The sequence below is a fragment of the Drosophila eugracilis genome, unplaced genomic scaffold (assembly GCF_018153835.1).
Source record: "Drosophila eugracilis isolate 14026-0451.02 unplaced genomic scaffold, ASM1815383v1 contig_415, whole genome shotgun sequence".
In the NCBI taxonomy this organism is placed as follows: domain Eukaryota; kingdom Metazoa; phylum Arthropoda; class Insecta; order Diptera; family Drosophilidae; genus Drosophila; species Drosophila eugracilis.
Window position 1 is genome coordinate 2,216,111 of NW_024573278.1, and position 17,083 is coordinate 2,233,193.

Genomic DNA, 17,083 nt, shown 5'->3' on the forward strand with positions numbered 1-17,083 from the left:
GATATGCATTTTGTAATCTCAATAATTTTCACCAATTTATAAGACTTTCTGTCAAATCTCTTTTCCTGAACCAAAGTTGTCTTGGGTTATATTATATGTTACGTGTCGTATTTTAGACACTTTGGCAACTCATAATTAAGTTACAATCTCCAACTTGCGGCACAGAAGCTGTCAGAAAATAAATCTCCAGTTGGCAATGTACTTGTCTGAGGAAAAAAACGCCTTTTAATATATGTTAAGAAGTATTAAAAAACTATTTCGCAACCCAAGACAAGTCGCCTACTTTAATTAATATTCTTATCAAATTATTTTTATTTTGACATGTACAAAAATCAGATTCAGATTAATACACACGAGAAACTGTCATTAAATTAATTTATTCAATTTACATTTATAGAGCATTATTTACATTGCGTATACGCAGCGTCTGCGCAAGTTTATTTCTTTTTACTGCTGTCCCAACGATCTCGTGGCTCGCTGATAGTAGTAACCACTATGGCGACCGCTGTAGGCGGTGGGTGGCACCGAAACCACTCGGGTGGTGGCCGCCGGGGCCGTTGTGCCCACCAGGGTGTCCAAATAGGAACGCTGATAGTTGTCCCTGGTCGCTTTGCTGGGCGGAAAAGCCTCGCCTTGATTGAGAGCTGTAAATGGATTTCGTGCGGCATAGTTGACGATTCCTCCCGTTTCGAACTTAAAGGGCGATTTGGTGGTAAAGGGCGTGGTCAGCGCCGGACTGGTGAAATACGTTTGCAAAGCATTCGTCGAGGTCTGACCGTGAGTATTGTAAACGCCAAAGTTCAACAGACTATTGTGAGTGGGTGCTGGAGGGAGAGCAACTCGATGACCCAGCAGAGAGTTGCTAGCAGGCAGTTCCAATCTCAAAATACGATTATTAAATTCATTGGGATTTAGGTTCTTCAGGAAGAAGCGATGGAACTTGGAGGCTATGGCATATATCACACCTGGTTCCGATTTCGTAGTGGTTATATCAGCCACAAACTGCAACTGATCTCTGTCAAATGCTAAGACCGATTGCTGATTAGTAGTTGGATTCCATGAAGCGATGGCTGTTTCAGTCAGGGGACTGAAGATCAGGCTGCTGTCAAATGGCGATACCGAGAGTCCAATGCCCTGGGAACTCTTCTTGCCCACCAGTTTGACATCCAGCATTTTACCATCTGGCAAAGGACCAGCACGTAGGACATTCTTGTGAACGGAGAAAACTCTGAAAGGTTGAGAAAACTCCAGTTAGTGATTGATCTGAAATCTGTGTTAAAAACTAGAATGTAATAGGTATCTCTTAATTATCATTTTAATTATAAGCCATCACAGTCTATTATTTAAAAACCGATTAATTTAATTGTACTTTTATGCCACTTGTTACTTTTTGGTGCAGGAAATTCTAAACATTAATTCAAACTGGCCTTTAATGGCCAGCAAACCAACTGTGTAATTATCAACATTTGTTTCTACTTTTTAGAATATGTCTGTTCATGTTTAAAAATTTGCTAATGAGAAGCCTTACATAACCGAAAGTTTCACGAATTAATTTAAAGTTCATTATTTAAACACAAGTTAGGCTAGCATTGAAACTTGAAAGTTTCTGTCAATGTAAGACATTATAGATAATCACACCTTCCTGAGATTACGTGACCAATTACTTTAAGCCAATAAAATAGCTTTTATGTATTTTCAGGGTATATTTATCTAGTTTACTGTTTCGTTTATTTTTAGAAATGGTTTTTTATTATATGAAAAGAGTTTCGATGAGTTTTTGGGAAAACTCGATCGGTTTTAAAGATGACTCACCTGTCTGTTGCCAAGGGCTGGAAGTAAACCACACCGGTGCGCTCATCGAACGTCAGACCAACCACTCCGTCCATTAAAACAAAACGATGCTCATGGATCTCCGACTGGGCGAAATCCGGATCGGGATACATGGCTGGATGGGATACCCTCCAGGTGACATCCTTACCACTATCATACACAATTATTCCCGGCTCAACGGTATCCGTGATATAAACAAATACATCATCACATCCCTTGGCTGTTGTCTCATCAATCACCATGTTGGTGAATAGGGATTCTCCACGCAGAACCTCTGGAGGAAAATCAATTCTACGCACCACGCGATCCGTAGCCAAATCCACTACCAAGATCTTGGGCGGGCAGGTGATTTCGTAGTCCTCTAGGGATCGTGAAATTCCAGCATCCAGCAGCCAAATGCGATTGCAGGAGTCCAGACGGAGGCGATAAACTGATGTCAGGACGAGATCACTGCAGTTGAAGTCACTGCGTCCTGTGTTGGAGAAGGACCAATCCGGAAAAGCCTGCAATGTGGGAGAATCCCCAAACTGCGCCTTGGACACCCAACTTACGGTTGAGGGAACTCCTGAAAAGAGCTTCGGTGTGGCCACGAAGATCCTATCATCCGTAACAGCAATTCCAGTAATTAGAACATTTTCGGGATTATAGAAATTAGGATCAGTGATCGGGGCCTGAGGCTCAAAGTTATAGCGTATGAGTTTCCACTGCTTGGCCACCTGCAAGCCAGGACTCAGAGCCTGGCTAACCGGCGACCAAATGGCGAAGCAAAGCACTCCAACGAGGATACGAATCATGGCAAGATGCGGCTGGAAAGTAGTAAAAAGAAAACCAGAATTACTTGATGTTGCAGTCACTGCAAGACCAGAATTTAAACTGTTGCAATTCAGCTGCGACTCGGGCTTATCTATCATTTCTATTTCCGGACAACCGTCATGGGAGGAAATCGGAATCAGAAATTTTCCCAACATAAAAATTGATGCCTATTGTATTTATTGATCATTGAGAAATTCTAAAAGCAATTAACAGAATTGTAACTTAAATAAATGCTTAAGCCTTCAGTGATACTATGAAAAGTAAAGAAGACCTCATGAATCTAAAATTATTTTAATTTTAAATGAGATTAGGGAACACCGCAAACTGTAATCTTTATTATATAATCTTGTCCAACTTAACAAAATAATTAAAAATGATTTATTTTTATTATAATTTTACTTTTATTACAGCTTTTAATTTGCTTTTGATTGGTATTTAACTATTTTATAGATCATTTAATGGTTAATGAGAAATTTTAAACTTGTTTTATATTTCTTAATCGCGTAATATTTTTAAGTGTACAGCCTTTGGAAACCACAAGCTATAAATGAATAACCAATAAGTAAAGTACCAGAAACCCTGGTTCGTGCTATTGAATGAATTAAATCCAAACGACTAGCAAGTCGTTTTAACCAATTGCAGACGATGCATTTCTAATTGCTGATTTATAATCTGCATACAATGTTCTAACCTATTTTATAGGATTCCCAGACAATTCCATTAATTTAAATGGTACCATGGAAGGTAATAGCCTTAGCTGTCACATCAAAGCCCTTTCTAAATATATGCACATATATATATTAAATACCTATATCGAGGTTGATACAGATTACATGCAAATGTGCCAATTCCGGTGTCGATGCCGGTATGTGGATTGCGGATTGCGGACTGGGGACTGGAGATTGAGTGGGCTTGGCGATTGTATTCAAATGAGTTCGCAATGCAGCCGGGTCAGTCCAGATTGAAGTGTCCGTATCCATCAGATACTTGCGCTTGCATCTGCAGCTTGCTTTAATTTCTCACGCCAGTGGTATCCCACTCGCAGTCACGATCTCAATGAACAGTTGCAAGAATTGCACTAAGAAAAATATGTATATTTATAGTGGTTTCTCTTTCAAAGGCTACTCTATTACCTATTCGATTACATTCATTAAGTTAATTTTTATAGATACTTGCTGGGTATAAACTGTGAACTTCTGGTATGATGAATATTTTTATAATTACTTAGAAATTCTTAGCTAAACTCAAGTGTTAGTTAGCAAATGCAAATAAGTTGAGGGTTTTATTCAGTACTCAGAAAAAATATGTATAATTTTATATGAAACACAATTTTACAAAATGACAAAGAAAATGATTAAGAAACAGATTTTGATAATTTGTAATATCTATAATTTCCTTATTTTCTTCTAATATTTCTGATTACTTTTTCAAGTTTCATAGTTTTTCCGGCAGTGTGCCAGCAAAACTCATGCGTTTTTTAATTGCTAGCCAAGCTTTGACACCGCAAAGACACAAGGAACTGACACTTTAATTTGCTAGCCACTCGTATGAGGAAAACTCAATGGTCGACATTTGAATATTTTGGCCAACTCGCTGTGGGCAGTTGTCTCTGATTTCGCTCAAATCATATGCTATTAAATGTCGGAGCCAACTCCAAGACTCGTTTGGATCTGGCAAATTGCTGGCAAACATGGCCAATGACGTACTGCATAAAACTTTCATTGGCGCGTGCCACGCTTAGCAGTTAAAGATAATTGAATTTTTGTAATTTTCAAACTAGCAACTGGCATTTGATGAATTACATAAAAAAAATAAGCTAAAGTCAAGGCTGATCTCGGCGCCACATGCGTAAAAGAGATTTATTTCTGCGTACTTGCGCACTTTTACATAACACTTGTGCAACTTCAAGCGGAAACTCGAGCAGTTTCCCAAATCCACAAAAAAAGAGAAGAGAAAAGAAAATAAATGAGAAGAAGAAAACTTGGATGGGGTTTTTGTCACCATTATCGGGCTCAAGCGGAACAAACAGTTAACAAAAAGTTTACAAGTCAAGAGTTACAAGCCACAAAACACGCAGCCACTTGGCTTTTTATAAATTTTATTATTATAGGTTTTTTTTTTTGACCGAAGTGCGCATTTCGCTTGATAGTTAGTCATTCACGATGATGAGCTATGGCAAGCTAATAAAATTTCGCTTAATTTTCGTTTAATTTGTCTATTAAATTTGAACACGAAGCGGTTCGAAAGCGTTTGCTGAAAACAACCTGGCTGCACGATAGAAACCTCTTGGAATAATTATTAAGTGCTGTGTAGTATTTTAAGAAATTGTTTGGCTGACTAACCTTTGGAAAATGGTTTGGTCTTGCTTTAAGACATGTAGTTTAGATCAATGATAAAAGAAGTTAATAATTAAAAGATTAAAAAGGTTACGGTTGATGCCCCTTTGAAATTGGTTTGCAAGAAACAGTTTACTAAGGCGTGGTTAACCAATTTAAGCTAACTAAGTAAATAAGGTAATTTACTCTAAGCTACTTTTACTTTTTGTATATCTGTAAGCAGATATATCTAGATACCAAAGCATGCTTTAATAAATATCTCTATCATAAATTCAGCTGAAAAATGTCTACAATAAATCGTCTTAATTAATGAAATATTACAAAAACCCTATTTCCAACAATGGCATAATTAGGTTTGTTTCATTCATTTAAAATATAAATCTTTTTCTAGACAATTGGGGTAACAAAAGAAATGAATACTTTGTAAGCCATATCTTGACAGGCCTTTTATTAACAAGTCCCTTTGAAATAGTTCCATAGCCAGAAGTGATGCAACGAAGTGTATGATTCCCTCGCTTGGACGCCGGAGGCCAATTAAGAAAAATAACTTCAACCTAGTTGCACTAACTAGTAGCACACACTCTGTGAAGCCAATGCAGAGCCATTCGATCGTGTGTTGCCTTATCTGAATCACAATGTTTTGCACCTTGTCTCTGAGCGAATTCTCACGCGTTCCACAATGGACATGAGACCGAAAATGTTTAATTACAATTGAGTTGTATTTTTATATTATTTGCGTTGAGCTCATTTGAAACGGCTACTCATTGGTACTACTCATAAAACATAAGAATCTGCTAAGAAGTTTGAGCGGAAGGCTAGCTCGTCGAAGGCTGATTAACACCTGCTTGTAAATTTGGTATTTTTGCCAGTGGCGGAAAAGGTCGCCATTTCAGCTTCCTTAAGTCCAGCAGACATGCGCACTTCGATATGCGGTCATAAATCCAGTTCGATTCAGCAGTCACGTAGTTAGTGGTTGCACTATTCGGCAGCGATCGATTTTAATTGGGCCCAAACAAAAATACAAAAACACAAAAATAAGTAAAATGCGTTTGCCAACAAAACTTAATTAACACAGTTCCGTTCTCCGGCATCAGCGGCTTCTTTTGGCCAGACACACCAAAATGAACTACAAAAATCACACTGACACACGCGATTGGCGAATTTGGCTAATAACTCACAATGTGCAACAGCATACCCTTGGCTACGACTATTAATTTGCCAATTAAAAATGATGGGCTCTATATATGTTATTTTTCAAATATTTATTGTATCAGATATGTAGAGACAGAGAGTGGCATTGGCAACGCCTCACAAAACTGCAGTCGAGCAGTTAACTAAATGCACGGCAATTTGCACTTTAACCGTTAGAAACCGCACTTCGCGTCGTGGTAGCAATTGCCGCGTTCGTTGCCTAAGTCTTTTGTTTTGTGGCCAAGCCAATTTGTGGTACATCTGGCATTAGCTTACTTTTGATACACTTTTAAGCTTGCTCCAGCTGCTAACTGAGAAGTGGCTGCTATATCTTACTATATCTTTAGATACTGTTTTTTTTTTACTGATCACGCGACACGTCTGAGCGTTGCGGTTGCCGTTGTGCGACTGCGTTCCGTTTGCCAGGCGCACCGAATTTTATAAGAGTTTGTTGTTTTGTTATTTTGTATTTGCCTAACAGCAAAGTTGTGACGGCTCCTGCTGCAAGCCAGTAATGCCACTCTTATACTCGATGGGCGGACATTCGGAGCAACTTTTCAGTGTGGCACACATCGCTCATACGGTCCGTTGTGCCAGCTTCCGCACATTTGCATTTAAGTTTCACAGGTTATGAGTGCTGGCAACTCGCCGGGCAATTGTTGTAATTCAGTTGTTATTTTACAGCGGCAATTGGGTTTTCTCTCTTTACAAGTTCATTATCGCTATGCCAATAAATAACTCATTCGATTTTATTCACGCATTTGTGAATTTGTTATATTAATATCAGCATATCAGTGGCGGCTGTTTTTGTCAATGGAGAGTCCATTGTACCTCGTGGTGATGATACGGAATTTAAGGTAAACAGACAGTTATAAATTAAATGTACTCGGGCGGCAATTAAAATACCACAACCAGTTCGAAAGGCCTGTTCAGCTTAAATGAAGATTTGTTTTATGCATATTTTTAGGAACCCACAATACTGCATTTGAATTTTCAGAAATTGCCCAGTCAAATTTAAGATTTATATTGAGCCTTCTGTTGAATTTGTTAATTTCAAAAAGTTCCCTAGTTGTTGGTCAATACTGGATTTTCAACAAAGTTCTCCAGCTGAGTTCAGAATTTAAAAATGTGCATACTCGTATCTAGGGTGTATATACATTTTCGTAGCCCCACAATTGATAAGTAATTGGCCAGTCAAACTGATTTTATGATTTATATGCCGCCTTTTTAATAATATTTATTTATTGAATTTAATATTTTACTAGTCATTAGCATACGGACTGGATTTTCATCGAAGCTATCGATCTAAGGTGTATTTACAATGTTTCCACTCAAAATGATAATTGCCTCGCATATTCATATTCCGCCTTCTGTTGACTATATTTAATTATAAATAAACTTTTATCTGCACCCTTTCGTTTCGCCCGTGGTAAATGCAGGACAGGTGTGTTAGAGCTTAGCACACAGACTTGATTTCCAGCGGAGTTGTCCAACCGAGCTGAACTGGAATCGAGTTTCATAACATGCACACAGGAACCCATTTACATTTGACCAATATTGGAGTCAGTGAAAGCCCATGAGTCCAAAAGAGCCGGCTCTTTGGAGGGATCAACTTGTTTGCTCCCAATTGAAAATGGAAAGTAAGTCGAACGATTTGAATTTTGGGTCTTTGGATGCGGGGGAAGAGGGGTGGCGCCCCAAATCGAAAATCTCAAAATGTTCTCTGCCGTCGACAATTTTCGTTTGTTGGCTGTGTGTGCGCTAACCCAAAATAAAAACGTGAAAAGCCCCACTTAAAAGGGGTTATGCAAAAAAGGTGACTGCAGTCTGTATATATCGAAACTGGTTTTCGGGCAGAATTAGCCAAGTTAGCATTAACTGCCTTCGGTTTGGTATTTGTTTGCATTGTGACACATGGAATTTGTTTACTTGCTCTCGAAATAACCAATTCGTGGATGAGTGCTGGCCGTTTGGGTCATTATCATTCGATGATTACTCTAATTTACACATGCTAATGTATAAATTCACTGCCTTGGTCCACGTATCTAATTCGACATTCACTTTGTTATTGACTCTCTTTCTGTTTCTGTTCTTAATTGGGATAATTTCGGAGAACACTTGGTCCAAAAGCTAATACAATGTTACGATCTAAATAAACGTTTATGTAGTACCGGTTCTAAGCACGCCGGTTCAAGGCTGTGGCCATTGGCCAATGTCAGCCGATATGGCCAGCAAAAGCAGGTGATATAACCAAGTAATCCGAGTCCGATGTTACGACATGTTAGCCGGGCGGAAACGTAGGTGGCTTGTGCCTATCCCGGGGCGTTTCGCGGCTATCAAAACTATCACAACTATCACAGTTTCCTTTCACAACAACGCCCTGGACCGATGCTCATTAGCCGTTTGTCTTGGCCATTTCGAAAGTAACCAATCCGCGGGGAAACAAAATCTCTGGCAGGTCTGTTTGGCCACTCGCTCCATATGACTGGGTGACGATGAACACTTCAAGATTAATAGCCGCAACGCCTTGCGATGGCTTCAGTTTGAACACAGGCAAAAAATGTGGTTGGTGAATTTGATTTTTTAAGAACGTTTGGGTAAAAATAATGTATTTAGAAATTTATATAAAAATTTATTTGAGTCTATTTTTGTATAAATTTTAAAATAAAATATTATTTTAAACTTTTAAGATTACTTTCAAAAAGCATTCAAAATTTGTATGAATTTGTTTTGCCTGTACCTAAAAGCCTTAATAACATATCTCCTCTTATTGTGTCCATTACGAAATGAACTTTAAATATGCTTCAAATTGAGGCTCTCCGGCTGTCCGCTGGCATTCTCCAAATGCCTCGTCATCGTCAACGTGCAATTGCTACATTTTCGCATTCTGTGCGCACAAATGTGAGTTTAATTGAATCAATCCAAGCGGACGGAGGCGGCTCTTGCTGCCCGTTGACAGTTTCATTACCGGCTCTGTCATCGACGACAAGGTCTTGATGAATTTGGTAGGTTTTTTTTGGTAAACAACATTTCGGGCAATTACCTCTGGGTCTGGGAACCTTTAAGTCTAACCCTTCTAAGCGCCGGATCTAAATTAACTAATATCTCGATCAGCACTAATTCTTAAGAGCTTTTAATGGGTCTACTGCTTAAGTGCTTGGCTTTTGGTTTTCCATAAATGCAGACCATTAAACCAATTAGGCCAATGTGGCTTGAAGGCTCCACCTCCGCAGAGGGTGTGCCAACAGCCGGTTTCGGTTTCCCATAGACACTCACAACTATACAGCCACAATTGTTTTGTATTATTTTATGAGGCCCATACTTTCGTTTTCCGTAGATTGTTAATACCATCGGATTATCAATATATCCTCCAATAATATTCAAGCACTGCGGTTGAGAGTTATTATTACTCTACCATTTGCTCATAAATCAGTTTGGAAGCATATAAAGCCACAAAGTTACCCAAAGAAGCATTGAAAAAAGTAATGGGGGTCATTTGGTATTTTTCATTAATGAAAAATGATGTGCCAACTTATAAACATAAACGATTTTGTTTTAGCAATTAATTAATATTTTAAAAGATATAATTATTTTGTGTTAAAATTTACTTTCTTCTTGAGAACCATTCATGTTTAATCGTAATCTTTTTTTTAGGTGCAGCTATGACCGTTTCTATTCTCTTGACGAAGGTCAGCACCATGCCAAAAGTGCTGCAACTGACTCTGACTTTGACGCCTGTGGCCAATGCGAAGTATGGCAGACTCAACTGATCCGATATACTATATAATACAGAGGGGGGAAGAGGGGTTGAAGTGCGCTGGACATGCATGCTGGCTTTGTTTTCAAACGTCAAGCTAATAAATTGCCCGAAAAGCACGCTTGTGGCATAACGAAATTTGAATACCTTTTTCAAATCAGTCACTAGAAGTATTTCTATGCTATGGCAAAAAAGATAAATTGCATTGAGTGGTGCATTTTTAAAATGGGTCTATATGGGTCATAGGACCAGCGGGTGAGTAATTTTTAAAAAAAAATAAAAATCTTGTAAAGGCTTAAATAGACTGAAGCTACAAAGTTCCCAAGCCAGAATCTTAACCCAACATAACATACTCTTGCTTTTCAAAAAGAGTAAAAATATATTAAATTTATGTACTTATTCATTAATCCGCCATCTATATTCAAAAGTTAAAAAACAAGTCTATTTCTTTTGTGCGATAGACAGAAATATGTTTTAACAAATTACCATACCGACTAGGCAACTGATTTTTCGTTTTATTTTTAGTTACCTACATAAGCATTTCAAATAATTTAATTTATTATTAATTAAGGAACAGACAGGAGAGCGTTGAAATAACAAAAAGCGTCACAAATTCGATTTACTCGCCTGGCTAATGCATTTCATATATTCTACATACTTAACATATTTTGTAGCTCATGACCACTGAGTACAAAACTGGCTCAACTTTTACCAACAGCCATGGCAATAAAAGCTAACTTGGACTACCGACTGATTGGAAAATTATTCAATTGATTTCGATCTAATACACCTAGTCTTAGCAACAATCTTATCTTAATTGAGCTTGATTGACTAATTGGATGTTTAATGTCTCAAATTTAATAGTTCCGACTAAGAATGGATTGTTTTTAATGTTTGTGAAGGTGTTAGCCGTAAAAAATTTAGCAACTTTGTGTACAAAATGTATTGTAGACTATCTAATACCGTGTATGGAAATTACCAGCCCCACTATTTGCGCAACACATGGCAATAAAAAAAAGTGCGTTTATGAAATATGTTTGCCGGCCAAGAGATAAATAAAAATGAGGCCAATTTGCTGGACTCGAAATGTAGTGGCCACCAATATTTTTGATTGCATTGCATGTGCTCTTGTAGTTTGTTTTTTGGGCTCACGCGGTTTATTGAATTTGTTTTTCTTTTACATTCGGCGTGATTTTATTTATGACTCCAAAATGTCAGGCCTTGCTTATCCCACTGGTGGCGTGGCTATAACTTTAATGTCAAATGGGTAAGACTCTGACCGACAATGGTAAGGAACGGTCTTTGGGTAGTGTTAGTGGAATTAATCTGAGAAAAGGGTTAGATATATTTGATATTTAAGATAGCTATACTAGGTAGATAGTTGTCCATTTAAAAATTTGGATTTAATAAAAAAAAAGGATTCTTTTTAATTTTGGGTATAATGTAATTATATATAATATATCTGATTTATCAAAAGAAATTATTATCAAGAAGACTTTATTAACTTATTTAACTTAATATAATTTTTTAAAGCTTAAAAAATCTTGAGTTCTGAAATAGTTTGTTGTATATATTATATATATTAACCAACAATTTAGCAATAAAATAGCTAAAATGCTACCACTGAGTTAGACCAACTGAAGTTGCAGGCAGAGTAGCATATTGGCTCAAAGAGATTTTAGATAAGACTTGTCGCAATTCAATTGGAGCGTCAGCGCTTATGACTCGGCCATAAAAAACGCGGCCCAAACAAACAAACCAGACGGAATGGAGGGAAAAATATTATTCATGCCCAACAGTCACAGCCAAAGGGGCCCAAATCAGTCAAGAGATTGGAAAATTAACATAATTGCAGTATAATAACAGAGTGGATTCCCTAAGGGGAGTGCGTTACACGCCTCAAAGGGGCGTGGTTAGTGGGCGTGGCACATTCAGTCAGTCGTTTGCGGCATGTCTACACCTGTGCAACGTTTTTGGGCAGTGGCGACCTTGTTACTCCTCTTGAGTCAGCATTCCGGAGTCCATGGATTTGGAATAAATTTGATGAAGATTCCAACTGAGAATAAAGGACAAGAGGCTTGCATCTTGGCTTTGCTGCGAAAATATTTCGATTCCGGAGATGGACTTTCTGGCTCCGTGTTGTGCATCAATCGGAACTATCAGTTACCTAACATAGAAGACCAGTTAATAAGAGGTATGAACACATACGAAAATTATCCTTGGAGTCTTTTGATTACCAACTCAAGGAGGGTTCATCCTCATCAAAGTTTCTTATGAGCGAAAAGCCACAGTGCTATTTCCTCATCGTCGAAAGTCTAGATGATGATGACTTGGATGAGATATTCGAGCACTGGAAGAGCATGGTGAACTGGAATCCCCTGGCCCAGTTCGTGGTCTATTTGGCTAGTTTGGAAGAAACAGACGAGGAGATGACCGACCTAATGATGGAACTTCTTTTGAATTTTATGAACAAGAAGATCTTCAATGTGAATGTTATTGGACAGAGCGAGGAAAATGAATTTTTCTACGGGAAAACTGTATTTCCCTATCATCCGGATAACAATTGTGGTAACCGCGTGATATCCATTGAATTATTAGATGCTTGCGACTATCCTGGTGAAGAAAAGGAAAAAGATGAAGAAGATGATGGCGAGGGAGAGGATGAAGAAAATGAAAATAGTCAGGAGAATTCTGATGAACAAGAAGAACAGGAAAGAAGACTCTGATAGTGGTAATAAAGAAGACGATCAAGAACCACATGAAAATAAAAGTGAAGAGAAAAATGAAGAAGAATACCCTCAAACTGAAGAACAAGAAGATAAGAATAATGAAAATAATATAAATATAACCACGGATGGAAATGAGGAGATAATAGGAAGTGGAGAAAGTGTTCAAGATAATTCACAAAATCAAGAAGATAATGTTATTGAAAATCAATCAAAAGATGACCAAGTGAGCGAAGAAATTAAAAATAGAGATGAAGGAAATGATCAAAATTTTAGTAATGAAGAAAATCTAAATGATGACACTCAGAATGGAGGTGATTATGAGGACAACTCCCGGCGTACTAAGTATGTCTCTTCCAAAACCAAGGATAACTTGATCAGAAAAGTTCGATCAGATCCAACTGATGATTATTCTGATAATTCTTTAAGCGACGGTAATGAAACTATATCTTATACTACAACTGAATCATACAATCATAATGAAACTCAAAGTTCAACCGAGCCTACAAATGAGGAAATAGGTGATGAGTCCTCTGAAAAGAACGATTTAAATTCGAACTCCTCAGAGCCAGAAGCCACGGTCGAAGAATTCTATCGGGCTAAGTTTGAGGATAAATTCCCCAGTGATCTCAGTGGATGTCCTCTCACAGCATCGTTTCGTCCTTGGGAACCATATATATTTCGCAACACCAACGAGGAGCCCGTCGAGGATTACTACTATGGTTTACAAGGAGATGGAGATGACTACAATGACACATTACCCAGCTATGGGGAATCTGAGGACGAGACTTATGGTGACCAAGAGGAAATGGGGGATAGCAATATCCCTGATACTGAATCTCTGTCCGGTGGAAAATTCAAGTTGAGCGGAATCGAGTACCAAATGGTGCAGACCATAGCCGAGCGTCTCCATGTTAATATCGAAATGCAAAGTGAGAATAGTAACTTGTATCATCTATTTCAACAGCTGATCGATGGGTAAACCATATATCTTATAACTTATTCAACATTTTCGAAACATAAATATTATTGTATATACCTACAGAGAAATCGAGATGATTGTGGGTGGAATAGATGAGGATCCCAGCATCAGTCAGTTTGTCTCCAGTTCCATTCCCTATCACCAGGACGAACTTACTTGGTGTGTGGCAAGAGCAAAACGTCGGCATGGTTTCTTCAATTTCGTGGCCACATTTAATGCGGACGCAGGATTCCTGCTCGGACTCTTTGTGGTCATCTGCTCTCTGGTGGTTTTAATGGCACAACGTGTTTCTGGCTTTCGGTTGCGGAATCTCAGTGGATATTTCCCAATTTGCTTGAGGATTCTGGGCATCTTACTCAATCAGGCCATTCCAGCTCAGAACTTTCCTATGACTTTAAGACAACTATTTGCGCTTTCTTTCCTGATGGGCTTCTTCTTCAGCAATACTTATCAGTGTTTTCTGATCAGCACGCTGACCACTCCACGAAGTTCTTATCAGATTCAGACTCTGGAGGAGATCTACAGCAATCGGATGACCATAATGGGCACCTCCGAGCATGTTAGGCATTTGAATAAGGATGGAGAGGTGAGTAATTACAAAAATGTACCTTAACGTTCTTACTATTTTATACTTTATACTAGTACTTCTTACTATTTTTATACTATGTTTACCTCGTTTTCAGATCTTCAAATATATTCGCGAAAAGTTTCAGATGTGCTACAACTTGGTGGACTGCCTTAATAATGCCGCCCATAACGAACACATCGCAGTGGCTGTTTCACGCCAGCATTCCTTTTACAATCCAAGGATCCAACGGGATCTTCTTTATTGTTTCGATCGCCGAGAATCCCTATATGTGTATTTGGTGACCATGCTGCTGCCAAAGAAGTATCATCTGCTGCACCAGATTAACCCAATAATCCAGCACATCATTGAATCGGGTCATATGCAAAAGTGGGCACGGGATCTGGACATGCCACGAATGATTCACGAGGAGATTACAAGAGTGAGAGAGGATCCCTTTAAGGCTCTGACTTTCGATCAGTTTCGGGGAGCTATCGCGTTTTCTGCTGGACTTTTATTAGTGGCGAGTTGCGTCTTTTTCATAGAGTTGTGCTACTTCAAATTTTTATATCGATCCAAAAGAAAAAGAATGACAAAACGTATGAAACAGCAGAATAACAAACTTTATTAGCTTTTAGATGTTTTTCATAATTGCTTAAATAATTCATTAAAAACATTTAAACAAATTTATCTCTACTTGCCTTTAGATATTTTTTAATTCCTGAGAAACTAAAAAATCTAAACATTTTATAGGGATTACATTCTTATTTTTCTGACTGACAAATATAGAAGTAGTATTTTTCGTGGCAAAAGTCATCGTGCATGTGCTGCCAATAGAGGTCAACGCAGTGTTCTAGATTATCAAGATTATTCGGTTCAGTATGAGCCCACATCAGAAAAGGGGCAATTTGGCCAGTGGTTACGGACATGAACATCCCCTCTTCGGCCAGGTCGTTTATATCCAACCAGTAGTGTTCATTAGGGTCGCGTTTTGGATGTCTTTTGATAGCAGTGAACTCCTCATCACTTTGGATACTGGCCAGAGATCCGCCCTTTTGCCGACAGATATTTGCTGCCGAGAACCAATTCTCTTTACGATTCTCCTCAAAGTAAAAGTACCTGGACCCAATCTTCTCGAAATTCTGCGGTATCTCTTCCTTCATTGCTTCTAGCTGCTCTTCAATCCGGTCAAATCTTGTATTGGTGTTGTTTATTTGAGTGGCTTCGCAGGTCTTTATTTGCTCTTGAATGGAAACCATCATATCCAGCAATGGCTTCACCAGATGATTCTGATCCGCAGTGTCCGATAGGATTCCATTAGGATAATACACAAAAAATAAGCAGAACGCAAGAAATGTGTACTTCAGCATCTTGAAAATGAACCAACACTGATTGCTTCAAATTCTGTGCAGCTGTATTTATTGGATGCTGATAAGCGCGCATTGGTGCATACTTGCACTTTGACTTTATTTCGGTTTAAGAGATAATATACAACAGAGAGAGATAAAACAAAACTACTTACTGAAATACATACAAAGACTGTACTTATCTATGTAAAAATTTTCCAAGAAAGGGTACAATAATCCCGCATAATAATAAAGATTAAGACATTATGAACAGTAACACGTAATAACATTTTTGAGTTTATCCCTTCTAAACCATACAATTTTTGTCATAGTTATTTATGATAACGACAGTCAACTCAGTCTTAAGCATTTTATATTTTAAATTCTATAGATTTCAATATAAATCAATTTCTGCCAGAAAGTATGCAATAGATTAAACGGTCAAGAAGATGGTTATAAATCCAGTTATGTATAACATCGAAGATCGTATAATCTTATTGATATTTAAGTAAGCAGATTTTTTGTGCATCACTGCTTCGAATTATTGATCTCTCGTCGACCGGGTGGAACCAAACATGTGCATTGAATTAAAGGCATTAAATACAAATTAAATATAAATAATGTCGAAATTTCCCTAGAAGATATTCATAAATATATGCTTATATATTAATATTTTCTTGGCACAATATTCAATTTATAAATACAGTATTGCAATACACCGTGGAATGCAGTCTGCGATGTTGCTGCACAGAGAGAAAACCGTTGGTTTTATTCGTAAATTAAAAATCAAGATTGCTTATGTTTTTAGACAATTTTTTGATAACACTTTTGAAATGGATTAAAAAAGTAATATAATACTTATGATAATGCTGTCTATATTTGTGATATCGTATCAAATGTTAGTTAAGTCTTTTTCAACCTCGAAATATTTTCTCCTTGTGTTCCTTGTTCATATCCGTAGAAATACCCGTACCCATAGCCGCTGGCGATGCGGCTGGTTGTCAAAAAAGCCAACAAGCGCGCACGCCGCCAACGTCAAGCTGTCGTCGGCACTCTCCTCTGTTGTTTGGCGCATCCTTAAAAGGTGGTGGCCCAATGTTCCGACCTGGTCTGTTCGGTGCTTTTTTGTACTGGCCTGGCCTGGCCTGGCTGGCTGGTGTCTCCGCATCTGATGATTCTGCCCCAAACCATATCTCGTATATGCTGGCTTTCACAGATTTTTATAAATAATATTTTTAGGCAGCACATTTGTTGCAGTATCATCAAATTGGCAGATTTGTGTTGTTGCTGGCCAACACAATTCAATCAGCTGCTAGCCAACTAATGTGGGCCGAAAATTTCGAAAAAAAATATATAAAAAAAGAAAATAATAAATACACAGGCGTTAACATATATTCATGGCGTATTTTTATATTAATGCTGACCAACTAAGCGTCGTGGCAAACCAAATGAATGGCGCCCAACAAGGCGTTGTGAAAATGTTTGCCGATTACTCAGCTGATAGTGAGGAAAATAGAGTGAATGAACATCGTAATCT

General features: G+C 38.1%; 3 protein-coding genes across 4 annotated transcripts; 1 reads left to right on the forward strand and 2 right to left on the reverse strand.

Annotated features, from left to right (window-relative positions):
* Window positions 1-361: 361 nt before the first annotated feature.
* LOC108116976 (major royal jelly protein 1) lies at window positions 362-6,569 on the reverse strand. Of its 2 annotated transcripts, none has more exons than XM_017229137.2 (3): window positions 6,447-6,569; window positions 1,813-2,636; window positions 362-1,228 (listed from the first exon to the last, which is right to left on the reverse strand). In XM_017229137.2, exons 2-3 carry the CDS (start codon window positions 2,622-2,624, stop codon window positions 448-450), a joined length of 1,593 nt encoding a protein of 530 aa, XP_017084626.2. In that variant the 5' UTR covers window positions 2,625-2,636; window positions 6,447-6,569; the 3' UTR covers window positions 362-447. The 2 variants fall into 2 exon arrangements, with proteins under 2 accessions (XP_017084626.2, XP_017084625.2); XM_017229136.2 differs by lacking the exon at window positions 6,447-6,569 and adding an exon at window positions 6,158-6,371.
* A 5,308-nt stretch (window positions 6,570-11,877) lies between these two features.
* Window positions 11,878-14,832, forward strand: LOC108116798. The gene is given in 5 exon segments (XM_041818955.1): window positions 11,878-12,169; window positions 12,172-12,606; window positions 12,737-13,631; window positions 13,699-14,221; window positions 14,319-14,832. Coding segments are annotated over 5 exon segments (2,658 nt in total). The 3' UTR covers window position 14,832.
* Window positions 14,833-14,964: 132 nt separating this feature from the next.
* Window positions 14,965-15,570, reverse strand: LOC108116823 (C-type lectin 37Db-like). Its single transcript, XM_017228873.2, has one exon. The coding sequence runs from the start codon at window positions 15,568-15,570 to the stop codon at window positions 14,965-14,967; it is 606 nt and encodes a 201-aa protein (XP_017084362.2).
* Between the last annotated feature and the right edge of the window lie 1,513 nt (window positions 15,571-17,083).

Bases quoted from the DNA above. Each gene is read 5' to 3' on its own strand.
- LOC108116823 (XM_017228873.2), bottom strand. From the start codon at position 15,570: ATGCTGAAGTACACATTTCTTGCGTTCTGCTTATTTTTTGTGTATTAT.
- LOC108116976 (XM_017229136.2), bottom strand. The intron at 1,229-1,812 runs GTGAGTCATCTT...TCAACCTTTCAG, and splicing joins CAGCCCTTGGCAACAGACAG to AGTTTTCTCCGTTCACAAGA.